We start from the raw sequence: 27,753 nt of genomic DNA on the forward strand, positions 1-27,753 counted from the left end.
GTGTGTTCATGAAGATTGCGGAAGTTTCTTATTGAATGAAGAGGATGATGTATTCCAGGAGGGTTTCAATGAGTATTGAAACACGATTACAGTCGACCTCTTACCTCCAATCAACTTAGAATTTTTATCATGACACGCTGATGGGAAATCCATCAAGTATGTACAGAGATATGGCAAGGGTTAATAGGTAACAGATTAGGAATCATTGAAGATTAAGTAGCAAGTGTCGAAGAGCAGGTATCCAAATTAAGAAGATCTGATCAAACTACAGCCACCTCAGCCGAGTAGGTCACCAATCTAGTTAAAATGTTAAGAAACTCATACAGACTCGAAACTTTGAGGTTTAGACTCGCAGTCGAAGTTGCACCACATGGCACGGGTGGTATTTGGTATTCAAAGTTGGGTCTTCTCGGGCTTTTCCGCGAAAACAGCTAATCATGCGATGCATGTGATGATTCAACTGTATGCATGCACAAAGTTGGCTGGTTTTTTTCACTGGAGTGGTTTGGATACATCCTAAGAAATGACATGTTCAATTACAGTTGGTTCAGTAAAAATGCATTCGGATATTAGCAATGAAAATCCTAAGAAACTCACAAAGCCAAACGTTGCGCACCACATACTACCCTTAAAATGGCATACAACTTTAATACTTAGTCTAGGTCTTGCGATGATATTATAGAAGAGAAATAATTTTTCCGCGTGCACAATCGTAAATTTCAGCATTTCATAATATTTCAACTCTTGTAGGCACTAAACCTGATTTTAAAAATAGTTTGGAGTGTTATGTGCTAAGTGTTATGAGTGCAGCCTGCCTGAAAATGTCCCCATGAGGGGAACGAAACGTCACAATAAACATTAAATACTATTTGGCTACAAGCTTGTATCAAGGTACATTTCAAAAAGGAAACTATGCCACGTGGTACCTTTCTTAGTGCACTTTGTATTGGCTTCCAAAGAACTTAACACAATTAAGCATTGTATAATTTCCACTCTTAAATTGAGTTTTTCCTGTGAAACTGATCAAAGTTTCTAATGAAAAAGTTCACTGGGTTTTCTTATCGTTACACGCAAAAAATCAACAAAATTTTGAACAGAAGTGAATCAGTCCTAACTTAGTGAAACAAACAGTATTATAATTTTGGACCTATGACGTTCCTTCGTCTGAAAAACAACGAATAGGACTAAATTTTGCAATTTGAAACTACAATTTCAGGCTAAGTTCAGAGAAAACTTGTGTACCGTTAGTTTCTCCATGTGCAATTACATACTGCAATTTGAAAAACAATTTCTGGCCTCCTATCGACGAAAATGTGTATTTGCTAAAAAAGCTAGATATTGCACCGTTACAAATAGGCATTTTACAAACTTTTGCTAGTGCAAAAATACGAGTTGTTTCGTATGAATAATGTCTCAAAAATCACGATAAGCGCATCGGCAAACTCTGAAATGCACTCCTAACTTCACAATCTCCGTAGTATCACTTATGCAAAATATGAAGTGAGGAGTGCATTTCAGACTTTGCCAATGTGCCCATCGTGATTTTTGAGACACTTTCAATGAGTTACAACTCTTATTTTTGCTATAGCATGAGTTTGCAACAGGCCCTTTATGAAATAATATCCAATCCTGTCATTTGAAAATTCTACTTGAAATCCGACTTCATTTTCCAACAGGGACCCAGAGGACGCTCGAGGACACGAATCCGAATTACACCGGGTACGAGACCGGGCGATCACAAGCGCGAAACCCGTAACCTCCGGGATGGGCGCCTGATTTGCGGGACGCGGCGAGGACGGCAAGACGCGACTGGACGTCGGACGACGACGACAACGGCGACGGTGACGACAGCGTGGACAGTCGCGAATCGGACCCGAAGACACCGTCCGTAATTGGCGGCTCGTTAGTTGGCCATGGGCTCTGAGGCTACGTTGTTGCTGTGCTTGTTCCTCGTCGCCGACTTGGACACCGCCACTTACGCCCAACCAGGTAACCCGATTCAAACTTTCTTCCAACCCCCCCCACCCCCCCCCCTCCCCACGTACCCGAGAGTTCTTCAACTATCGATTGCCCGAGTGACGACGCATAACACCTCGTAATGAGATTAATTCGGCCGCCCTTGTTCCTGTTCTGGCGTGTTACTCGAGGGACCTGTAAGACCTTAAACGAAGTTTTGAGAAATCGGTCCTCGTATAGTTCGAGCGAAAACGGACAGGTCCTTAAAAAAGGTTCATGGAGCATTAATGAAGATCCGGTGTTTTTAGTGAGAGCCTTTTCTGACCTTAATATTTAAAGTGCTCCGAACACTTGCGATTTTGTAACTTTTAAACCTTTCAGATACCCCGGACTTGGAATTAAGGGGCTTGAAGGGCAAAACGAATGAGTGCAGTTCTGCTACTTCGAGAATTACATGTTGGAAGTTCCGATATTACACGGATACTTGTTACGGATAGAAAGTTCAAACCGACTTTTTCATGCTTAAAACTTTCAAGTTTCCCCCAATATATGCAGTTTTACTTGAAATTATTAATACATACGTCAATTTTTTTGCAAACTGCACTTATGCGCCTTGTCCTAAAATTCCTTCAATTGTATTACATACTAAGAATTGAAGTGCTAAAAATAAGTTTTGAGAAAGAGCCAAACAATGCTTAGGCGGGAACTAAAATTTCATTCTGAAAAGAAACGCTTAAACGCAATAACTTTTTTCAATTATCGAGTTAAACTATTCCAGTTAGGATTGTTGTCCTAATCATCGAGGGATAAAACTTTCTGGGGAGTCATGACCCCCGTCCCCCTAAAGTGGCAGGGCGGGAAGCAACCTTGACAAAAAAATATCACGATTTTCAAAAAGGGACCCCCCTCTCCCCTCCTTATCACATATCAAGTTATATGTGCTACTTTTGCCCATCTTAGTATATCCTTTCATACGGTCGGGAACATGGATGCATACAGAGTCTCAGGGGCCTTAGTTGGTGGCCTTTGAGTTCAAACAGACTGGAAAAAGTTGACTTTTCGGTGTAATTACCGTAATACCATATATTCGTTTTGAAATTTGACTACAAGCTGAGAGTATTGCTTGGTGTCCGCAGTAGGTCCTATTTGTGGTTTTCCCTCGAGTTACTTAATTGTAGCCGATTTTCGATGCAAGTACAGTAGTTGCGCTAAGTTTGGTGAATAATTTTCATTTAATGTAATGCTGCCCGTTTCGATTGAAAAGAAAAAGCATTCGGCAAAAGGTTAAATGAAAAAAAGTAATTTCTAAACCAACACCGGAACTGTTTCTCTCTCATGAAAGAAAGGTAGCGCTCATTATCACATTTCCAGTCGGGGTGTTCGAGTTTAAAGGCAACCGCTTTGGAATTAGCCCTCAAGTGCGAGAACAATACTTTGTAATAATAATTAATTGCTGTGCTGTGAATGAATGTCGAGTCGTATGACACGCTTTTCGAGTGCAGAACAAATAACTTTAAACGAGTTGCTACTCGAGATTAAATCGAGTGTTCAGAGGTTAATTTGGAAAGCTTTTCAAACTGAAATCCGAATCCCGCTGTATTGACATTGTAAATCAATCCATGTGAATAGGTCGCCTGGGCCCCCAGGTGTTGTGGGTCGGGTTTATTTTTTCCGCGGAAATCAGGGTCGACGTGTCACCCGTTCGAACCAAACAAGAGGGGGTGTCACTAAGGCACCGATTGATTTTTCGGTAAAATTGATTAAAAACAATCATCTCCACATGATCTTTTTTTAACGAACTGAGATAAGTTAGTACATTGTAAAACACGAGAGATCCGATAAAGTACATTAATGACATACAAGGATACGATTGAATCTTTTCCGTAAATAGTGGTGTATGAAGAAAGGACACACAAGGATACTTTGAAATCCTGTTGAAAGTTACCTTTTTGGTGCATACGGCTTTGTTTTAAAGTACCTTGGAAGTTTAAAGTTACATATCGACGGTGAAAGTCGGCAATCACATAACTCGGTTTGCGACGTCGCAGACTTCCTGTCATACTTTCTTTTTTAAATGGAAAACTACTCAACGGCAATTCTTTAAAACTGTCATGATTTTTCTTCTCAATGCAAAGAAAATTCTGCAAAAACTTCAAGAAATAATATCAATTTGTTCTCCTTTAAAAAAATGACGTAGAGGCGGAGATTTTCAGACACCGCAAACGAGTTATGTGATTGCCGACTTTCACCGTCGATATATTACGAAAAAAATGCACACACTTTTTTTTTGGTTTGAAGCCCAGACACTCCTCCCTAGAGTAAAAAGCACTCCGAATTTCAGCTTGTGTTTAGTTCATTGGCTGCAAAGTTATGGTGATGCGACCTCTATTTTCAAGGGCTAAAACGTCCCCTATCATTTTCCTTCTAATTTTTCATTGTGCAAATAATATCCACGGAAAGGAACTGAGAGATAGTCTGAGGGAATCCTTTCAGGTGATCCGATAAGTCCACAAATCTGAACTTGCCGGTGACAAATCATCGTAGATGTTCAGGTTTTGGCGCCCTTCGATATAGATGAATGCTATTGCTGTTAATCGACGCTGAGTACTCTCTTTTTTAAGGAGTGTGAGGACGAGAGGGGACTCCACGTCATGTTTCATTCCAACAAAGCACAGCAACCGCTGGTCTCTCCATGTCGCGTTTTTTATGCAGTTTCAATGTTCTCTTGCGCTATTTTATGTGTTCCTTTTTGCCTAATACATTCTAGCTTGTTTGTTTGAATTGCACTCTCTTTGAACAACGGCATTTTGTTATCACATCGGACGGAGGAAATGTATATTTGATATTTTTGAATCCTCCATACCCTATATAAACTTGATCGGTGAAATTAAATAAGCATTTGGGACAAATATAAAAAAAAGACTCATTTCGGCGAGTCATGTTTCGAGAACACACATACAATTTGGACGTATTGCTGCTAAACGAAACTGTGTGCATTATGACGTGAGCCCAATTACGCATATATTCTTATGGGTCTCAGGGCTCATGTCTTCATGCACACAGTTCTGTTTGACAGAAATACGTTCATTTAACAGTCGCAACGTATGCTTTTTCCCAAATTCCTCAACGGCAAATTTGTCAGGCCTCCCATTAAGCTTTCCTCCTTTGCTGTATACTTTTACGAGGAGAAAAAAATCACGGCTGCAAATGTGCGAGACAGCAGCAATGCGCGAATAATTAGTGTATTTTCTACGGATCCGTCAATTTTCAACCGTAACTGAGACTAATCAGAATTAGGAGTCACGCGAACTTGTTGCTCTAACTTATCAACTCATGCTGTTGCATTTTGCGTGACTCTTTAACTGACCAGCTGTTCTATCATTACGAGACTATACTCTCATTAAAAGTACTTGTTGGAATTGTTCGAAATAACAGTTTAACAGCCCAACCTTCAAGAACGTATGCTGCACGGGAAAATTCGATGACTGTCGAGAGACTTTAGGGGAAAGGATACTCACTTCGAAAGTAAGACTTCGCCATCCTTGGATCAGCGTGGATGCATCGCCGAATCACTTTGGCTTGATAAAAATGTGCATTGTAACATCTAAGAGAAAAAAAGGGGATTTTTGAACTCATTCATTGAAGAAGCAATATTGAAAATTCTGAAATGCATGTATGTAAGAAACTAAACAGGAATGTTGATGCAGGTCACTTTCAGTAAACATTCGCACAAGAGTCAATTATTTATATCTCGGATATACCTAACTTACGGTAAAAGTGATCGTTAAAATTTTGAATTCGCTAAAAAATGTTTTTGCACAGCTACTTTGAGGAAGTAATCCTTTCGATTTGGGTGTTGTAGCCAAATGAATCGTTTGATGAGGGTCATATTTTATGTTAAGAAGTCCTCGCGGTTTTTCGTGAAAGTACCGAGAAATCGCTCGTTTTTTTGCATTTGTAAAGTTGTAAAGATGAGAGTATTGGAAGCAGGTTTTCAACATTCTGGTTAATGAATATGCAAAGAAGGCTTCATATCCAGCATATAAACTGGCGTAGGCTTGATAAAAAGGTGTATGACCTGCGCAATAATAAGACTGGCTCCGATGGAATGTAAGCATACTCCAGTCTTTTCAGTGACTTCCAACCACTTATGGAATAAATAAACGTCAAGATTCTGGCAAAAACATTCATCATAGTGCATCACAAAAGAGAAAGGTGTTCCGATTATTGTTAAACAACCTCATTTGGATGCAGTAATAGTCAGGTGCCAGCAATTATTGATAAATCCGCTAACGCGTTGAGTCACGCGATCAGCCAAAGATTGAGAAAACAATATCAAAATAAGCGGCTACTAATGAGCTTGAGTAAAAAGTAGAGCTGCCAAATTATGGGAAAATGTAAGATATTATCCATATTTAACCGAAGAAGTAGGAAACAAATAGCGATTTGAAACGCCAGCACCATAACGAATAATCGTGGTCCTAGTATAAATCATTTTCCCAAAAAACGTATGTTCAGACTCACTCGCGCGTACATTTTTAAGATTAGCGCCTAAAGATGTTAGCGATAGAATGCATCTGATGAAAATATACGCGCAAATGAGTATAATAATAAGGTTTTCGGATTATTGTTTCAGCGAGATCCTCAAAAATTTTAGTATCCGACCTTTTCCCGGTTAAGATAATGAATTAGCGGGTACTGTTCTCCCCATTCGCCTCAAGGGCACAGCTGGCTGGGCATTCTGGGATCCCTTAAAGGAAATACACGTGTTTCCCGTGGACTAGTGGGAAAAAAATGGAATCCCGCATGAAATTCAGAGGAAAACCAATGAACTAGGCAACGTTAATCGTTGATGCGTTTCACTTTGTTCGTTCAACTTTCTTCCGTTTAGCTTAATTGCCTGCCATACATACCCTGCTTTCGTCACTATGAGCGCGAAAATACGACAAATGGCTACACAAATAATTATAAGATGCCATCTATCATTTTTTTGTCTGATCAGGATGAGGATACAGGAAAAAACATTCTTGCTAAAACCATAAAAATTTCGCATTTCATAGCGATGGGGATTATCAGTAAATGGAGAAAATCGGATAAACTCAGGGGAAACCTCGAAGAATTCTGAGCTGCTCTCTTTAGTACTTCGTTTACAAAGACAAAGGAGTGCACTTATATCCCTAATTTTCCTCATGGACAGTGCGTTCAAGCGATTCCTGGAGGAATTTTCCGAAAACGGCCATAGTATCTCGCTTTGCAGAAGAAGTAATAGGGGGTGCCCCCTCCCTCCCGATACCCCTTAGCGAAGCACAAATAATGACGGTCTTTCAAATTGTTGCTGTCGGTTGGCTCCTGTTTTAAACTTGTATGTTTCTGACGTACTTCGTTGATCGCAACTAAAGTAGCTGTTCAGCTGGGGATTCTTTTCTTCCTTACAGTGATTGAGCTAATGTGGAGATGAGCCGTGAGTCAAAGTAAGTAATTTTTCAATGAATGCGCGACAAATTCCGAGGCGTGTTTTCAGCCGTGCATAAATTGAAGTTAATGAGAGACCGTTGTCTCCGGCGAATACGTCCATCTCTGTTCCACTGGCTTCACCACACACGATGAGACGTTTTGAGACGTGGATACGGCATGTTCCAGGATATCCTAATAAATCTGGTTCAAAGAGGAGTACGAGTGGGAAAAGATTAGAAACTCATGAGCCGCGTGGAAAAATTTTTGAGTTCCATAGAAATTTCCATTCAAAACATAACTCCTACGTTTTTCCAGGGAGTCTCGATCACATGATTTATTTCTGGTTTACTGACTTAAAAAATAAAATGCAAGATATTTGCTTCCAACGTACGTATGCTGCTGTTAACAAAAGTAGAGAATGTATAAAGATGATAAATTAAAATGTATATCTCCAACGTTGCAAGTCTCAGCATATGTCCACAGCATCACGAAAAGACTCCGCCTGAATTCAAATCTGTCATAGAAGCCTTGCTGCATTTGCAAGGAGTATTGAAACAAGATGTTACCACTGAATGGTGCGTGAGTAGAAGAAATATTTTAACCTCAACCTTTCGCAAGATGAAGAAGCCCTTCTTTGACCCAATCAAACCGTTAAAAATTACATTCACTGACAGCTATGGAGCTACATTTGACAATTGAGGGACGCGCCAGCCTATCCACCCCCGGCGGCGCTGCCGTGCTAAGGAAGAACGCCGTATGCACAATCGAAAGTTTCCAAATTTCCCCAGATACAACATAAATTTATCAAGAAAGTTATGTAAAATGTTCCTTGAAAATCACAGATATTTCAGATTGAATTGCGAACAAAATCGCCTGAAAGCTAGGCAGAAAAATATTCACAATTTTTCCGGTGGATTCGATTTTTATTTAAGAAAATATGGCAACGTCTGAAGACTCATACGAGATTTTCCCTTGGCACGGCAGTTCACCTGTCCGTTTCTAAATGCAGTGTTACGGTTAGGGCTGTCCCGCGTCGCGTAGACCGGTGCAGGCGGGAATTAATTCAGAGTGAAGTTACAAGTAGCTGCAATTCGCGTCCATCCGAACGACACGGAAGTCGCGTTAGCCTTCATTAAAACATCAAATATTAAATCAAACAGTCAAACAATTCCGGCGATGCTCCATTCATTAATTCTGCAGCGTCATCAAAAACCTCAACCGGGGAAATTAAAAGCTGTTTAAACTATTTCGTGTCGCGCAGAGCTCGTACCTCCACAGGTTGTTCATCAAGTTCGCAACACGTTTCACTCCCTTGTGCTGCGCGAAAAAATTCGAAAATTGCCGAGTGGCGTGCATCCCCTATTTTAAACTTACCTGAATTTCAGGGGCGTGGGGCATGCTTTACGATAAGTCGATTGATATAAACACGGTGCTCGCAACGAACACTATAATAATTTATTCTTTACCGCGGCTTCGAATGGAAAATTATCGACAGTCGATCATCCACTTCTGACTTTCCTGATAAAATGAGGAGTGATGGAAAATGTTAATGATTAAATAGAGGAGAGCAAGAATAATGACACATTATTTTTCTTTCAAGGCAAGCTTTGGATTACTTAAAACAAAGGCGAGAGATTTACCACCAGGCTCTGGCGCGGGCTCACTCACTTCTTTACTGACTTAAATGGTGCGGTGGAGCCAAAATGAATTGGAAATGTCCGTAACATTTAAAAAAATGCGGGGTAGGACCACAATGTTAAGGGACAGCCCCTAAAACTCACGTTTCCGTGTTTTTTCGGCATGCAGAGGGTTACTCACAATTTTAGGGGACAGCCCCTAAAACTCTATTTTCCGTGTTTTCTCGGCAAGCACAGGGTTACAATAGTCGATTACAGTTTGCGGAGCGTCCTGTGCGTCGGGCGCGATAAACAATAGGATAGGTGCGCGATTGTCCCGGGAAGTCACGTGTCGTCCTCCCGTTTGATGTTGAAACAATTGCTGGATGGTGCTTCGTCGGGGAGTAATTATTATCATCCAGATTACGCGCCCGATTCCCGCGGCGGCCGCGGTGGCGGCTCGGTTCGGGATCCCGAAATCGCTGCCGGCGTTTATCGGGGGGATGGGGCGGGGGGGGGGGGGGGGCGTGACGCAAGTCCTCCTCGTGTGACATTCAAATGTGAGCACAGATAGGCCTGTCCGCGTGTTTACGCTCATTGCCCATTCATCGAAAACGCACTTTACTCCACCGACGACAGTGGGTCACGGGTGCCGTTTCGGGAACAGAATCGGATAAAAGTTCATCCGGTTCTGAACTTATCAGATAATACATCCCCTCGGTAACGTCGGAGAAAGAAGTGGAGTCAATGCTTCAAGACTCAGTTGTAAAGGGGGCAACATGTGGATGAACATCACGGAAAAAAAAGAGGTAGGGGTTAAGTCCGAACTGTTGGATGATAAGGACATTTCCAATTAATTGTGGTATTACGCCAATTTATTGTGATATTACCCCAAATAATTGTGATACTATCCCAATGAACTGGGTTACTAACCTAAATGTTGCGGTACTACCCCAACTTGAGTTGCGATATTACCAAAATTAATTGGAAATGTCCATATCATCCAACAAATTGGGGTAGTACCACAATTTTAGGGGATAACCCCTAACACTTTTTTATCTAACTGGTCGAAAACAAAAGTACACTTATAAATCTACGGAATGTTGAATCCATCCTGGATGGAAAAATTGAGGTGGTCCATAACTTCAGGTACTTGGAGTCGGTGCTCAGCAAGGAAGATTATCAATGCCAACTTAATAGACGCATCAAGTCTGTCAAAAGAGCACTCTTCAAATATGAGCAACTTCAATCTATTATTTATTGAATTCTATAGAAAATAATGCAGAAAATGATGGCGTTGCCGAGGATAGAAGTAAGATTGACATGCAAGTACGATTGCCAATTATTGGCTCGTAAGGGTTTATGTATTTGATGAGGAGAAAAACTGTCGCCAAAACAAGTCCATTTCGCCGAAGTGAATAAAACCTAATGGCAAGGTTTTAAGATCCCATCACAGGACGATTGATATTAATTTGAATCCGTTGTAAATGACGACGGTCCATCCTTAAGGGAAAGGTGGGCCCGCTTACATACCATATACTTTTCCCGTGATGATGGACCGTCGTCCATTTGATAATTAACTTTAGCGTATAATATGTGATAACTTCTGAAGAAAATAATGCAGAGAATGATGACATTGCCGTGAATAGAAGTAAGGTTGACCTGCAAGTACAGTTCAAAGTTTTGTTGGCCTGGAAGTCTTGAATAAACTAAGTATTGATTGTATATGTCGCAGTCCTAGGCAGATAGTCAAATTTCTATGGTTTACAAATACTTGTATGTTTTTGACGAGGAACTGTCAAGTTTCCATTGTTTTGAAAGTACTTCCAATATTTCAAGTATTCACCAAAACTACCAACTTATTTTGTATTTGCCCTCCAAATGCTCCTCACATATTTCAACTTTCAGAATTTTAAAAAGTTGGTATTATATGACATGCTGAAAATCCTGAGATGAAAGCTCGTTTAAGGGAACCAGATTTGATTTATTTACAATTGTATGATGCCAATTTTTACAGGAAATCCTTATCAACTTGAGAGAATAATTATTTCTTCTAAAATTATCAAAATAATCAGAATTTCAATCCAGGTAAGATTACTTGACTATTTGCCTCGGCATTTGACAAAATGCCTGCTTCGACCAATAGCCTGCGACATATATGTTTATTTCATGAGGGAAAAAATTGTCGCCAAATCAAGTCGATTATACCGAATAGAACAAAATAAAACGCAAGGTTACAAAATCCCATCATAGGGCGATTCGGGTTGAGTCCTTAAAATTCCGCCGATAGCTGGTCGACGTGCGTCTCGGCGCTAATACGCGATGAGGAGTAATGAATGAGTGTGACCCGGGGCCCGGGGAGTCGGCACTGGGTCAAGGATGAGTATCGCCGCCCCGGCCGCGCGTAAGAGAGTAAGAGCACGTGAGTATTTCTGCCGCGGGCCGATTAGCCATAAGCTCCATTGATCCCGGCTCGCACCTCCGCCTCCGATCCGATGCGATGCTCCGATCGGAGAAACCGAAATCGCAACCTTCGCGCACCGTGCCGTGCTGGTCGCGAAACCCGTCTTGTCGGGTGAACGAACCGTTAGGCGCTTGGCTACTTTCCCCGCGGCGCGCATATTTGTCGGGTTCGCCAATAAATTCCGAATCCTTGTTACGGTAATCCTTCCATAATTATAGCATCACATACCAAATAGGAGTGATCGCGATGGGATGTGATTTGGTCGGAGGATGTGTCTCGATTTTATCGATGTCGATTGATTACAATGTTATCGCATAACAAATTGCGATTTCATCTATCGCAATGGTATCGAACAAATAATCTTGATAGATTGAAATAAAATCTCGATTCTATCAAATGCGAAACACAGGATAAAATTGCAATGAGATCGAGGTAAATAGCTCAAATTTTGATGATATTAGCGATTATATCGCCCCCAAAAAAGAATAAATAAAAAAAAATACAAAAATAAAAAGAAATCGTAAGTAAATTCTAAAATATTGAAATATGCTACTTGGGTATCGAATTCATGTTCAATCTTCAAAAATATCAATTGCACCAAATTTTGGAAATTATAACTGAGATTCTTGAATTTCGTATTAATTTTCCTCAAAAATAATAATTGGACAGCATTTTGCAATCTGGAACTGCAACTTCTAGCTCATCCATGGAAGCGCCTATCTGCATTGGGAAATTAATGGCACACATGATCTTTCTACAATGAGCCAGATACTGCAGTTCTTAATTGCAAGCTTTGTCCAGAGAACAACTGATGAGATGAAGCATACTTATTTTGCTGAAGCATCAGAAGATGCTTCAAGCAAAAATAAGTATGTTGTGCTCAGACCCACAGAGGTTAAAATTCATGGTTGTAGGTAGACGCTTTTGTGCCTGCTGGAGAATGGCTGGATATTGTTAGATTCGTAAAATCACAATAACCGCCTCGTATTCTGGTACAGTGTGGAAAGTGTTTTAAGATCATATCATTCCCTAACTTATCAAAGTTAATTACATCATGATTCCTCAAACATAATTCTTTACAAGGATATTTTTGTGCACGAAGTCTTCATAAATTGAAGAAATACGATGTTTAAGGCTAGAACAAAAAATTTCAAGGTTCTGCTGTAGAAGTTTCCGGTTATTTCCTGCGTTTCTTACTTCCTTTTTGGCGTTTCAAGAACTAGTCACCATGTAAGGGTGAGTAGGTAAAGAAATATAACCTTTAAAGTAAAAAAAAAAAAAAAAAAAAATGATTTGGATTCGTCACTGCAGACGAAGTATTTGAAAATATTTTCATCAAAATTTCAAGTATCAATAGTCAGTATACGATGAAATTGAGAGGGAAATAATTCTGTCAGTAGGAGAGGAAAATGAATTGAGTCATTCACCGCGGAGACGAGAGCACTGCATGAATCTCACACCAAATCGGTGAAGTGAACTTGTGCCAAAGCAAAACGGTATCCCATTTTTCAGCTTTAAAATATGAAAATCCTAAAATGAAGTCGAGTCATCACATTATTAGCATTTCTAATCAATGATATTTCTACAGCAATAAACTCGATTGTACACACGCGCGACTGACTCGATACATTTTTTACAACCGATCGTTTCATCTTATCGCTGGGATTTCCTTCTAGAGCTCCGACGTTGTTAAACACGAGTATGACGGACATTGTAACCACTGATAGCCGCGCAAGTTGTGTTTTCCTTAAGGCTGTTCTCATTGATTGATTACATTTACCTGACTTTTCTTCGGATTTCAACTTTATCACACTAGAATTTAAATAGAGACGGAAGACCGGACACGTGACCGAACGAAGCAACGCTTCTTTCTTGCATGTGTTAGAGTAGTACATTTTAGCTCTCAGCACGGTATTCCCCAATTTAAGGAGGAAGTGCGAAAGATTGTCTGAATTTTGAACACTTACAGTTCATCATCTGACGATGAGAAGAGAATGATGAAATGAATAAAAAAATGCATAAAGAATAGAAAGATTTCTGTTCAATGACTCGATTCCGATTTTTTTTAATACGATTTTAAGATTTTAACTACGTAGATTCAATTTCAATACCAGCTCAGTTGGATTTACCATTATATTAGCAAGATTATCACACACAAATGGTAAAAATACCACATTCAGATGATTATGGCTATTGGTGGCTACTAATAATGAAGACTTAACGTTGAGAACCACTAAGTTTGAAAAATACTTCTAAATTATTTCTAAGTGTAATGTTGAATTGTGACTGGAAAATTACCAGCTTCGTAATACAAAATTGTATTCATGGTCTTAATGACAATGACAAGCGAGACTGCTTTAAGATAAGAAGCTGTTTAAAACACTACGAATGTCGCTCGAAAAGCCGTGCTGACAGTCAGCCGTCATGAGAGGTGATCTATTTTAGAGACCTTGCACTGCTATCTGTCCTATTGTGTTAAAGATACTTTCGGAAGTACACGCTCAGAGTCGCCTGATGATGACACAAACATGACCGAAAAGTTGAACAATCGGTTTAGTATTCCTGCACTAATTGGCAAAAACTTGAATGGCAAAGTGGTCACTCTAGCATTCATTACTCATGATTCTACGATATTGATACATTACTTGCTCAAAAGTCATCATAACGCGAAAAGTAGCGTTAACAACGGAATGTTGCTTCTTCCTCACTCGATGAAAGACAATATATTTGGAAGACATCGCACTGTTATCTCCTCTATTGCGTAGGAGTTACTTTCGGAAGACACAGTTTACTGCAGATTCGCCTTACGATGACTCATGACCAACAAGCTGAACAATCGGTCAAATTGACAAAAAACTGGCAATTGAGCTTGCTTAGCAAAATGCTCACCCTGTACGTTGAACTGAGCAAAATTGCATTCACATATTGCTCGAAACCCATGATTACGCGAAATATCGCGTCGACAAACGAATTCAGCTTCTGCCGTCGCTTAAGAAAAAAATGGAAAACAGAATAAAAAAAAAAATTCCATTGCTTCAATGATTGCTGCAAAGCTTTAAAAATATACAAGATATGTTGGATGATCCGCAGTCCGTGGCAAAATATAAATGCACATCGACAACTGAAACAACAGGTTAACAAGTTGAGGCTTTTTCGATAAAAACGACCGGAACGTTTCGGCTGGAAACACCACGTCCATCTTCAGTTGGATACGAAACAATAACAATTCAAAAGCTTAAAAACTAACCAAAGTCCCCGGTGTACAATAAACCTTACCAAAAGAAGATGACTGTCATTTTGTCTCGTTTTGAAAAGGCACAACAGAATTTAATTTTTGTAAACTTTTTTGTCTTTTATCCAACAACGAAGGCTGAGGTGTTTTCAGCCGAGACATCCTGATCATTTACATGAAAAAAATCCTTGATTTCCGCTGTTACAATTCTTTTAGAGGCACTGGAAAAAAAAAATACATTGGATCTTGAGTCAGACTCTTGAGAACATTGACAAGAAAAAATACTATTGATTCAATCGGATTTTTGCTTGAATCAAAACGAAATCCGCTTAAATTAAGAGGCTTGATTCTTGTTTTAAGCTAGATTCGGATTGAGTCAAGAGAACTTTTTCTTTTCGATGTTTTGAAGAGTCTGTACACTAGATCCAATGTGTTTTTCCTCCGTAACGCGAGAGTTCGCAGATCGCGACGAACCCGTGACGGGATGGCGAGACGGAATTGTCGTCGGTCGGTGTCGCGAACTCGGGGCTCGGCGTGGCCGCCGGACGGAGACCAGACGCGCGCCCGCGGCCCCGGCTTGAGTGGGTCTCGAGTGCAGTGCAATTACCGCGCGGCACACGTCCGCCCTGCCGCCAGATCAACCACCGCGCCGCCGATGACCGTCTCGTCAACGCCGGGCCCGAGAGAGAATATATTTATTTCTTGCTTAAAAAGGTAGGAAAAAAGGGTGACAAAAGGCTTTAAAAAACTACAAAACATGAAGCATGGGACGTTTCGGGGTGGTTTCAATCTCTTCCTCGACCAGGTTACACACTTGGACCAAGCGCAGTTTACACACTTGGTGTAATTTACAACGTGTAAAAAAAAAGTCAAAATAACGGAAACGTAGAAAAATGCCAACTTTGAACGATGGTGCCGAAGAGCTGCGGTGCGAGACGCTTTATTAGCGCCTACACGTCTGGAGGAATACTTCACACATTGCGCAGAACGGCTGTCGGTGCGTCCGGAGCTAAACGCTTATTGGCGCCTACAAGAGTGTTAGAATACTTCACACATTACGCAGAATGGCTGTCGGTGCTGAACGCTTTTTGGCGCTTACGAGAGTGCCGGAATACTTCACATATTGCGCGTACACCACGGTGCGCACTCTGATCATTGAAAATTCCTGATTTCTCGGTGGCGAACACACGGCTGTGTACACAATTTTCAACAGGTGTGAACCGCGAGCCTGCAGCCTGATTATTGAAATTTTGTGTTTGTCGGGTCGACATAGATGACATCTAGGTTAAGAGGCGGAGCGTGATTGGTCGGCTATGTCTTATCACTGCTTTGTCGTGCCTATGTCAGGTGGAACTCGTTGATGAAATTGTTGACCTCGATTTTTGGATATTTTCATAAGAAATAAGGATCTTGAATCTAATGTGTTGACTCTTGAAGATTTGACAAGTAAAAATGCTCTTGGCTCAGTCGGATTTTTGCTTGAAGCAAAAGGAAACCTTGATTAAATAAAGAGGCTTTTCTCTCGATTCAAACAAACTTCCAATTAGATCAAGCGTATTTTTCTTCTTCTTCATTTACAAATTTATCAAAAGTTTGGACTCAGAATCCAATAGACTTCTTCCCAGTGATAAGGTAAAAAAATGCGCCTAAATAGTTGCATGCACCCATTAAGGTTCACTTTTCATAATTTTCCGGGGGAGGACCCCAAAACCCCCTCATGTGCATTTAAACTAACATGAAAGTTAACTCTATCCTTTGCAAACCGTTTGAGTTTGCTAGGCAAGTCTTAGACCGACCTTCGACACGGTACCGGGTACCTGTCGCAAAACTCGAAAGACTCGCAAAACACAGCCATCACTCCCGCCTTTTCTCGGTTCGAAGACAGTCCGGCGTGTGGACGCCAAATCAGGGAGTAAATTTCTCGCAAACGAATGTTTCATTTCGAAGATAAGGAATTGATCGAAATGCGCGGCAACTGAGAGGACTGAGGAGCATCAACCACTCGACCTTGGCACTGAATCATATCCAAGCAAACAACTTGAGCTGAAAAAAAGCTCAAGACACTGTCGTTCCCCAGGAGCTTTCTAGCATAACACAAGATTGCCGAAGAAATCGAGAGAGAAAACAGAAGTTCACGGGACGAGAAACCGAAAAATTCGGTCAAGAGAACCAAATTTTAGTTACTGTATTCGGCAGTAAATATCCATACTGGGACTGAAGAATCAAAGCTTGTAATAGACAAACTAAGACGCATATACTTTACCAAAGAAAAGCGAGGAAACCGCCATAGTCCAGTTACTCCATAGAAAGAAACAACATAAAACGGAACTAAGACCGCAAATAATAAAAAGAAACATATAAAATAAGATAAGAAACCCGGGACGTTTCGCAGGGATCATACCCGCATTTTCAACCGGCAAAACAAGAAAATTAAAAGAAAGACACTGGGATCACACCCGCATTTTCAACCGGCAAAACAAGAAAATTAAAAGAAAGACACTACGAGCCTCACCGTTCTTATTGTGAGACTCACAATAACAACGTGTGTAGTCTCACAATAACAACGGTGAGGCTCATAGTGTCTTCCTTTTAATTTTCTTGTTTTGGCGATTGAAAATGCGGGTATGATCCCTGCGAAACGTCCCGGGTTTCTTATTTTATTTCATATGTTGCTTTTTATTATTTGCGGCCTTAGTCTCGTTTTAAGTTGTTTCTTTTTCAGTGTTTCGGGCCGATTAAGTTGTTTTTCTATCATTGTTACTTCATAGTCTATACCGAAGGGGCGGCGTTGAATGATCGAACTCCGATTATTCCCCATTTGAAGCTATGGTAAAAGATAGATTATTGAGGTGTTAATTGAAAAAACCCTGTTTCTCGATCCTTTATGATAGGTTTAAACGGCAGATAAATCGATATGTCGCGAAGCACGCCACGCCACTTGTTTAAACATTGCCCTTATGGTTACTTAGTGCGATCATATAATTGATTTGTTATTAGTTCTTTCCGAAATGAAGTGCGTAAGCGATAAAAGCAGTTCGTTTGCAAAGACATTGCGGCACACTTACTTGGGTACATTAATAGAGCTACAATGTAAAATATTGTAAAATGACTGAATCAAGGGCTCTCGCATCGAGAGAAATTAGGACAATGGATTTACTTACGGACACCAAGAATTTTGGGTTCATGTAACAAGTCATAAAGTTAATAAGAGATTCATACCTGCAACAAAGGAGAATATTCAAGGAAATGATTAGTTTATAAAAACGATGACAACAGCAAAATACTAAAATTACGATTTCGACCTTGAAAAGAGAGAGCAAGTCTCCATTTCCCAGTGCACATAAACATACAAATTTGATCTAGTTGAGTCTGTTCACATTTCTGTTCATTTAATTAATTAGTTATTTTATTTTTGTTTAGGCAACTCAAGAGTGGGGAAAGTGCCGCTGAAGCCAAGCCACTACCTAACAGAAAATGGTGAGTTATACATACACATATTATTAAGTCGTAAGATCAATTGAATGTCAACAATCACTTTCACCGTTCAAAGACTGCCACACACAGGATGGCCCGGTAATTTTTAACAAGTATACCGACCATATTCCTCGTAAAAGTTCCTGGTTACGGCTAATAAAAGGAAAATAATCAAAATTTCATAAAATGGGAGATTCTGATGTTCTTGATGTCGCTGAATTCAAATTGACTTCGAATCGTTTCAATCTGCAATTTACAATCGCCACAGATAATGATATTGGTTCTGAGAATATTGAAGCTGCAAAAATCCAAGAAATCTCTGACCGCTTGCCTGGGCTCCTCTCTTTCTACGCGCAACCGCTACGCACTGGATACATGTATTTTAACTACGCAGGTGTGCGTGAAGTATTCGATCTTTGAAGGCATTTTTGGGAAGGTATGTTTTCATTGGTCGCGGTTGGAAAATCACATGCGGCTCTCGCTATTTGAAGATATTTCAATTCTTCGTGGGATACAAATATTTTAACTCCACGGATGTGCGTTAAGTATCTCGACTTTTTAAGGCATTTTGATAATCTGGTGTTTACATTATTCGCGGTTTGAAAATTGAGACGACGAAGTGTGACTCCATTAAGTGTTGAGTTGTAGACTGATTCAACCGTAAACTACCGTTATGGTTAAATCACATTCAACTGCAGGCATTCTCTACTTTGGAGGGGAAAAAAGAAGAAGAGGGAAAACCCTAAGCTAGCTAATGCAGTTGGAGGCGAGAACACGAAGAATCTTATGAGAACAAAAGGAAGAGAGCCGTTAGAGCGTTTTTTTGTAAACCACGGTAAGCCCATGCTCTCATCTTGACGCTCATCCCAAAATAAACTTACTTCTCTTATCCGTAACGCTGCAGTATTGTCCACACGGAGAAAAAACCTCGTGTGTGGGACCCGAAGTTTAGGTCATATGGATCTCTGAAGTTTTCAGACTGAGCATCTGAACACTTAAGGTCTAGCTGCCTAGGTTCAGATCACACATCTGAAACTTCAGTCCCTACAGAAGTGCTTCGGATGTGAGAAACGAATTTTCAGTTGTGAAAACCGAAGTACTTCAGATGTAAGAACTGAAGTTTCAGATGTGTGATCCAAATCTCAGCAGCTGGACTTCCAAAGTTCGGATGCTCAATCTGAAAACTTCAGAGATCCAAATGACGTAAACTTTGGGTCCCAGGCACGAAGTTTTTTACTCCGTGCACAACCTACTTCTAGGGCCGAACTGAGAGACCGTATTTGTACATTTAAGAAGACTATTGAAACAAAAGAACAGTAGCAGCAATTCCTCATGAGCCTCCTAAAATTTATAATTTTCATTTAGTCATTTCCTTTAATTTTTTTCACCCGACAACAAACGCGGCACTCACAACTCACCGCAAAACTTTTATGCGACTAGCACCTATACCGGCTAAAGAGTGGACCTCTCGATAAAAAAAAGAGACGACAGTAAAACAGTTCCTGGGTTGCAGAATGCAGTCCATATGACCCGTTTAAACGGATTTTCCCGCGCCTCAACGAGATGCTGCTGAATTTCGGCCTCTGAAGAGAATACGGCTCTACGACGAACGAGGCTCCCCGGAGCAGCCGCATAGTGCATTAGTTATTCCGCGGCCGGGCATAATTCCGACCGGAAAGCGAAGCGGAAACAACGCATCCCCCACTGAGTCCCAACGATACATACGCGGTTCCTGCGCGGGGCTGAGGAAAAAGCGCGCGGAGGAGGTGTGAAAGACTAATGGCCCGGGGCGCTCGGGGCCGGGCTGTCTGTCTCTGAATCGGCACAAAGCAGAAGCTCGTAATTCGCCACTCGGAGGAATTTCAAAGACACTCAAGCGCCCGCGCCCGCGGTGTGTGCCCAAGATAAGCGAAATTGCGACTTTCCAGCCGCCCCCGACTAAAAATTCCCGCGGCGCCGCGCCCGCCCGGCCAGGGCGCAATTAAGAAGGCGAGCGTTTTTCGCCGAGGAGGGGTGTTTTCCTTCCGCGCCATCCTGTGCAGTGGACCACGAAAACGAGCGGGCGCCGTATTCGTGGTCTTTTCTTGAAAACTTCTAGAGTAAAAAGAGGAGTTGTTACTTTTAGAAAATAGATGAAAAATTAGGAAGAGCGCATTGGGTATCTGAAATACTCTCCCAACTTCACAACTAAGAAATATGCGTAATTCGAGCTATACCCGCTTCAAAAGCGATACTTTTGCGAAGGTGGTATTTCCTTAGGGAGTTGTTTCATCCCAACCTTACGCACTAGATGCTACACAATATTCAACATGGTGGACGCTGCCGCGCGCAAAGCGTGAGGAAGCAGCATAATCTTTGTGAACATAAGTAAAAAGCAGGGCCGGATTAAGGGGGTGGCCACATGGGCCGCGGCCCATGGCGGCAAATTTTGCAATTTTTTTAAATGCAGGTACAAAAAAATCAGATTCAGAACAAAATTACAAACGAGAAAAAGTGACGAAATCTCTCATTTCCTGAGAGTTTATTAATTCCTAATTTTGTCGTATTTTGGTGATACAAAAGACTGCGCACCTTTAATTACTTGAGTTAAGAGAGAAACCAAACACGTAATTGGCGCGGCGCAGAGAGAAATAATGACGAGGACTTGAGATGAAAAGGAGAAGCCCTCGGCGCGGCGGTCAGCATGTAACACATAGTAGCGCCTACGAGACTGCATGAATACTTCACGCATTGCGTCAAACACAGTACGGTCAACAGCGGTCGGCGCGGCGTGAAACGCACAGTGCCTACAAGACTACATGAATACTTCACGCATGGCGCCAAACACAGTGTGGTCAGCGCGGCACGGCGGCGGAAGTTAAAATCATTGAACCAAATTTATGTTTGTTCTTTTTTAATTTTTAGTTCATTACTTATAAATGAAAAGCCTTGTCCACACAGAGATAGGTTTACGGAACTTGACTTTCGCGCAAAGTTCCATGAACATTTGCTAGTAGTGTTGACAGGGCTTACGCAAAAAGTGTGTCCAACACGAGTGAACGCGTCTTATGCACTCTTCTCCCTCCGGCACGTTCACTTGATGGTTTACATTGATGTTTCAAAATGAATGAGAAGAGGGCGGCAAAATACAGGCGGCCCATGGGCGGCAAGTAGGTAAATCCGGCCTTGATAAAAAGTGTACATTTACACGCCGATTCATGGTCTTTTCCTAAAAACTTCAGCTAGAGCAAAAAGAGGAGTTGTTACTTTTAGAAAACGGCTCAAAAAGTACGATGAGTGCATACGGAATCTGAAATACACTCCCAACTTCACAACATGCGTAAGAAATATGCGTTATTCGAGCTACCCGCTTCAAAAGCGATACTTTCGCACATGTAAACATTTCCCTACTTGTACCATCCTACTCTTGCAAACGGATGCTACACAATATTCAACATTGAGAACGTTACCGCGCGCAAATCGTGAGGAAGCACCTGTCTTTAACAACGCTAGTAAAAAGTAATTGTAAACACGCTGCTGGTTGATACAGTTAACTCTCATCACGTGTGTTTCGGCTAGTTGGCGTTATGTTCAATATTCACTGTAAAAAATAAAACACATTGGAAGTTTGATAATCACAAGCGCAGCAAAAACGTCAAGTACAGGGAAAGTTTTGCAAATCTACAGCTAGACTTTGAAAATAGACCCTTGCGACGGATACACCAAACAGATTAGTCATGAATACTTCAAAAAATGTAAAATACAAACAAAAATATATTGCAAATTTTGTAAATTTTCAAGTATGTTCTTATCTGTGGCGTTACTTCAAAGATCATCAAATGCCAGTCACTACTGCTCAGTTTCTTGTTTCGGCATTATTTTATTCCTGTTAGAAAAATTGATAGTGAAAATCCCAATTTCAATATCGCTGAATGCGTCATGACCAGTTCAGCGGGTTATCATTGATATTGTTGGACTAAGCTACGGACAAGAGGACACAGGGAAAATGAAGGTATCCGATTACTTGAAACGGGTGGTTGTTACACACTAAGGGGAAACTGAGCAACTAGGGACTAACTATGAGGTCTGCCGTGGGTTACTGTTAGTTGGTCCATAACTTACCTCCTCTGTCCATTGCAACCATCCGCTCCTACCAATAGGACACTTCCATCTCCTCTTTGTCTCTGTTGTCTATCGTTTTGTCTATGAATTTCAATAATCAGCCCGCTATTCGAAGCCCCGGAAGCGAAATTCGAGCCACACCGTCAACTCGCCACCGTTCAAGGCCATCGCGCCCCACGAGGCGTTAACTAGGGGTCGGCGAAGCGGAAAGCAAAAAAAGGGGCGAATTGGAATCGAAACAAGAGCCGGCTCGGCGTTAAAGGAACGATAAAAATGCACGTAGCAGCAAATTAACGGTCACGCCCGTGGAGTCTGGAAGAGCCACCGGGGGGTCAAGGGGAGATTGACCCCTTGCTTCGGAATTAAAACGCCGCAAATGCACGTCAACTTCCTGTTGTCACTTTTTCACTTTTTCCGCGGGCACGGCGCCGGGGGCGCGCGCAAAGGCCCAGATAGGGCGGATTAAATGGTGTTTATGCGAGTAATCAAAACTAAATGGGTTACAGTTTCAATTGTGACGAGTGGAGCTCACCTGGCGCGGGGAGCGGCGGAGGGGGGCGGGGGCGTAGCGAGGGGTTTATTAAACCAGCGCGCCGTAATACACTGTACCTGCTTATCTAGCCCATGTTATTAATATGAATGGGACCCACATACGACCCCGCGCCCTCCGCCGAACCCGCCTATCGCCCCCAATAAAATTTCTGACGGCTACTTCAAATAACAGCGCAATTCAATACTACTTTAACTGCCAGTCAAACATTCAAAATGTAAACTGAGAACAAACCTCAACAAAGGCTCCCTCAGGGGTGGTTGGGCGGGGGCCGGGGCAGGGCGATTTTATTGGCATTCCCGCCATGCACGATGCGCCCGTGACACATTACGGTGACGGTCGGGGGGGGGGGGGGGGGGGGGCAATGCCTGTTCTTCACGGAGTGCATTAATTCATTCACATATGCGCTTTAACCCGGGGTTTTAGTGCGGCTCAAATCTCGGGGTCTGACAGAGGTCGCTTCGCTGAACGGACTCGTACTAAAAACCATCCTGCCGTATACAGCTCATTCACCTCTCACCCGTCGTTCATTAAAATTCGCCATAGGTCAAGAAATCTAATGAGGGTGATTGCCACAGATTCACTTACTCTTCTCGTGTAGTAGGCTTCAGAATTATAGGAAAATTCGTCAAAAAAGGTTGACAGTTAGATGTGTCTGAAGAGTTTGGTCTCCCTTAAATACCGCGTCAGTTTTGAGTACTCGTTAGTACCATTGTGGATTAGCAGGCTTCAAACATCAACTAACAAATCGTCGTCTCCCGCACGAAAGAACGTAACTCCATCCCAAGGTTGCCAAATTGGCTCAAACAATTTACTTCATTTTACCAAATTTTACCCGTGCAGTTTTGTCAAAAGTTTGTCTGATTTTTGCACGGAATCTAAGGAAAAATCAGTGACATTTTCAGTTAGAAATGCCCAAAATTCTCTTGATTATATGCGATTTGCGAGGAGGAAATTTTACAACATTGATATTGAGTTACGTTTTTTCGTGAAAAGGACGACGAAATATAGGTACATGTTTAGTTAAAAGAAGTACGGAGTAGGATGAGGGTAGAGAAATTAGCGGTATTGATTCTTCTAACCGTTATCCCATGTTGAATATTTTGATGCGAGAGTGTGATGAAACGCTTATTCATTCTTTTATTCCGCTACTTTGACAACTAGACTCATGATTTTTGTAAAAAATTAGATGACTGCACGGCACACAGCCAAGTTTCATAGAATGATTGCCTTTTGCTGCTCGCCCCAAAACGATCGAATATAACAGCAATTAAACTCCTTCTTCGTAGCTCAGTCTTGAAGCTATTCAAATCGTCGATTTACATCATAAAATTGAACATAAACCTTAACAAAATTTAACAATGTTAGGTCAAAAAAAAGCATCAAAACTAACAATCAAGCAATAAAGTATTGATAAAATATTAAAAAGTCATTCATTACTCAGAGGAGAGTATTAAATTCCTCTGACTCGTGAGTGACTATTTAATATTTCAATGATATTATAATGTATGACCGTGTGACATAGTCTAGTATACTAATAAATCATTTTTAAATTTAATAATAGCAATGGTGCATTACAATTTACCAGTATGTTTCCATGGGAGGCGGGTCGTCAAATAATTCTGTTCAAGAATACCGTGGGATTTCTTGATGGGCTTTTATAAAAAAATTTCTAAACTTAAATGGTCCATCTTTATGTAAACATTTATTTAGATCTTCCGGCAGTTTATTGAACTTTATTATTGCAAGATATTGAAGGAGCAGTTGGGGAAGGTAACTGAAGGCGAGTAATTGAGAAAAAGCCTTATAGTAAAGCAAAATAATTCAAGAAGAGAAACGTGGGTGATAGGCTAAGCGGTGTAGGGAAACGCAACGAAATATCTTTGAAAGTACGTGAGCACTCATAAGCTAGGGGATTTTGGGAACGAAGATTGTTTTTGATAATATTATGTCAGTCATTTAGGAATTGCCGGAGGGAGTCATGAGAGAGCGGGTGTTAACATACTCGTTCCCACGTATAGGCCTCGCCTTAATTACGTCTGTTAGTTGCTGAAAATAAGTTTACGCCAATCTGAAGTTATATAATCCTGAGGTTTAAAAGTCAAGTTTGTAGTCGTGTTTATTTTTTGGCTACTAGACATTAAAATCTAATTTAAAACGCGTTCGGAATGTTATGAATTTCTAACATAATCGCTTAATCGGATGGTGATTTCTCTTCTTCTTTTTTTGGCACTCTTAGCGCCTCCATGTGTGTAAAAGCGAGTTTTTATAAGGGATGTTAGATATATCGTTCTTATCAAAACAACGTTTTATATTTCTTCCACGCAGTAAAGACCTGATATTCTGTTCCCACATTGAAGATGAGATCGATTCAAGTTCAACTTTCTGCTCTTCAGTCAAATTCGACAATACGCCTCAAATTATTTCACTCAAATTGGACGGAATTTTATTAAAAGGGAAAATGTGCTTAAGAATTGATTGTAACATTACAATCGTTTCCAAATGGCTCTTACTGCCTCTATCCATGACTCTAAACTTATATTTCGTTTTCTCTGGGTGAAGGCCTCATTCAAGTGGATGCACAAGCCGTTGACTCGATATAACTTCAATGAGAACAGATGGTACCATTTTTTCCAGTGCAACTCCTTACTTTTACTAGATATTCTTGAGTGAATAAACTCTGTTCTGGCGAAAAACGTTGTTAAATTCTTTTGGCCCATCCGAAAAAAAGGTGTAGAATACCCCCAGCGGGCCGACTATTGAAATTGACGGACAAAGCTACAAACAAAAGAGACAAGTGGGACACGGAGCGAGCATAACAGGTGGAAGGGGTGGTTGTCAATAGACACAGGAGGTTGGTAACCAACTAACGGCAACCCACGAGAGACCCTTGAGTCCAAAAGCACCTCCTATAGGAACGACCCATTTCAACCAATAGGATCGCTTTATACTCCCTATGCCTCCTTTGTCTATCGCTTTGTATATCAATTTCAATATTCAGCCGGCAGCACCCCCAACTGGCACCTTTCTATTCGGCCAGCGTTTGGAGTACTTTTTTCCCCCTCCCCAGGCGTGAATCATCACAGACTAAAACTCACCAGCGCGTGCGGCCATTCTAACTTACGCAACTGCGCAAGCAATACTTCTTTTCCTCATTGAGTGTGCATTGTTCTTCCCATTATTACCGGTCGGCCGCAGAACGTCCGACCATTGAATTTTACGCGCTTTCAAGACTCACGTTTTTAAGGTGGAGGACGCGCATATCTGTAGACGAGCGTTGCATTCTGAGTCGCAATTTTCATAATACTACGTCCGAACGCGAATGGAAATTTGGACGTGTTCGCGGACTTACCTGTTGCGATAACCTATCATATTTCTTAAACTTTATTTTTTTCTCTCTATATTAAACGAATTTTAGTGGAAAGTGTCATCAATTATTTGGATTATCTATTCCGGTATCCGTGGTATTGAATTTGAAAACACAATGAAGCAGTTGAATGCTTGCAAAGGTTCAAATTCTGGTGACTTATCTCGATAATTGTCAGCGAGTAATGAGAGACAGAAATGGCTTTTTTAGAAGAGGAGGGTGCAGGGAAAGAATTCTTAAAAGTATGTTCGTCTTGAATGGGTCAGTTGCGCTGGTCACAGAATCGTTTTCTGGTACTGAATTCTTGGAAATCAGCTAAAAATATTACGATTCGTGCAAAAAGGAACTTTCCAAGTTGAATATGAACTGATATGGCGTTTTGAAAAAGTCGGTTTATGACGTTATCCACCGCGGACATAAAACCCTTGGTTTCTTCCACCGTGCTTTCATCAGTCATAGGAAAACACATTTGCACTGGTTCCTCGACGTGAAACTCGAGTGTCACTACCGCGGTAGATGTCGTAAAAATCCTGACTTTTCAAAGCGCTAGATCTCTGTAAAAATTAAACATGAATAGTTGCTGTTCAGGCGCATCGTATTATTTACAGCTAATTTAAAAGCGAACGTAAACCCCGTTTCCGAGACAAACGCAACTGATCCATTATGAGGACCTTCTTAAAGATCCTGGGAGTAAAAATGTCTTTTCATTTGGCTCGTGAAAGGTGCCCCGAACGGTGTGGATATTTGGCCTTGGGCTGGAACAACCAGTTTGAGATCCTAAGGGGAGGAATTAGATCCTAAATAATCTATTTCGGTCGACACGTCGAATGTCGGCAGTTTCCGCTCAGTCTCGCAACACGGATGATGGTTGCACTTCGGACCGGGCCGGGCGCGCATTTAGTTTTACGGCGGTTCGTTAGTCCCGTCAAATGGTCATGGTTATTACGGCGACGGAAAAAAGTGACGGAATTTAGGCGAATCAGGGGTGCCCGTAATGCGGATGTCACTCGGGAGGGATGTGTTAATACGTTCAGGTGATGTCACCGGCCCCTTTTTCCGGGGCAAAACAGCGCATAACTGCAGTTGTTTTATATCTCGTCCCGGACTGGCGAGGGGTGGACAATGTACTACTCGACGGATTTTTTTGTTTCATTTTACATCGATTATGGCTAAAATTTACAATGTAATAGGGAAAACCGGTTTCTTCTCACAACTTTCGATTTGGTATCAATGCAGAAAATAATCACGGAAATATTCTTAATGCTGATAAAAAATCACAGAAATTTTCTTACTGGCTCAGCACACGGAGAAAAAATTACTGGTGGATATCCTCTAAATGATGGTGCTACTCCAATCTGTTGGATGAAATGGACGTTGTTCAATTAATTTGGGTAGAACTGCAACATTTTGGTTAGTACCCTCATTTATTGGGGCATTAACACAAGTAATTGGAAATGTCCAAGTTGAGACTTACGCTCTTCCTCTTTTTACCGTGCACTAAAACATGGTAACGGTAAAGAAAAGAAAAAATCGAGTCTC

The 27,753-nt window shown here is 41.2% G+C and overlaps 2 protein-coding genes across 4 annotated transcripts in view; one reads left to right on the top strand and one right to left on the bottom strand.

The window, feature by feature from the left end:
• LOC109042662 (Dpr-interacting protein beta) overlaps positions 1-27,753 on the bottom strand; it is a 404,914-nt gene that overhangs the window by 207,554 nt on the left and 169,607 nt on the right. The window lies entirely within an intron of this gene.
• Positions 1,678-27,753, top strand: part of LOC109042661 (alkaline phosphatase) — a gene marked incomplete at its 5' end in the record, with an annotated part of 52,439 nt that continues 26,363 nt past the window's right edge. Inside the window, 2 exon segments of the mRNA XM_072301171.1 lie at positions 1,678-1,989; positions 18,143-18,199. Of these exon segments, the coding sequence (XP_072157272.1) occupies positions 1,914-1,989; positions 18,143-18,199 (133 nt within the window).

The sequence above is a fragment of the Bemisia tabaci genome, chromosome 6 (genome assembly GCF_918797505.1).
Source record: "Bemisia tabaci chromosome 6, PGI_BMITA_v3".
NCBI classification, from domain to species: Eukaryota; Metazoa; Arthropoda; class Insecta; order Hemiptera; family Aleyrodidae; genus Bemisia; species Bemisia tabaci.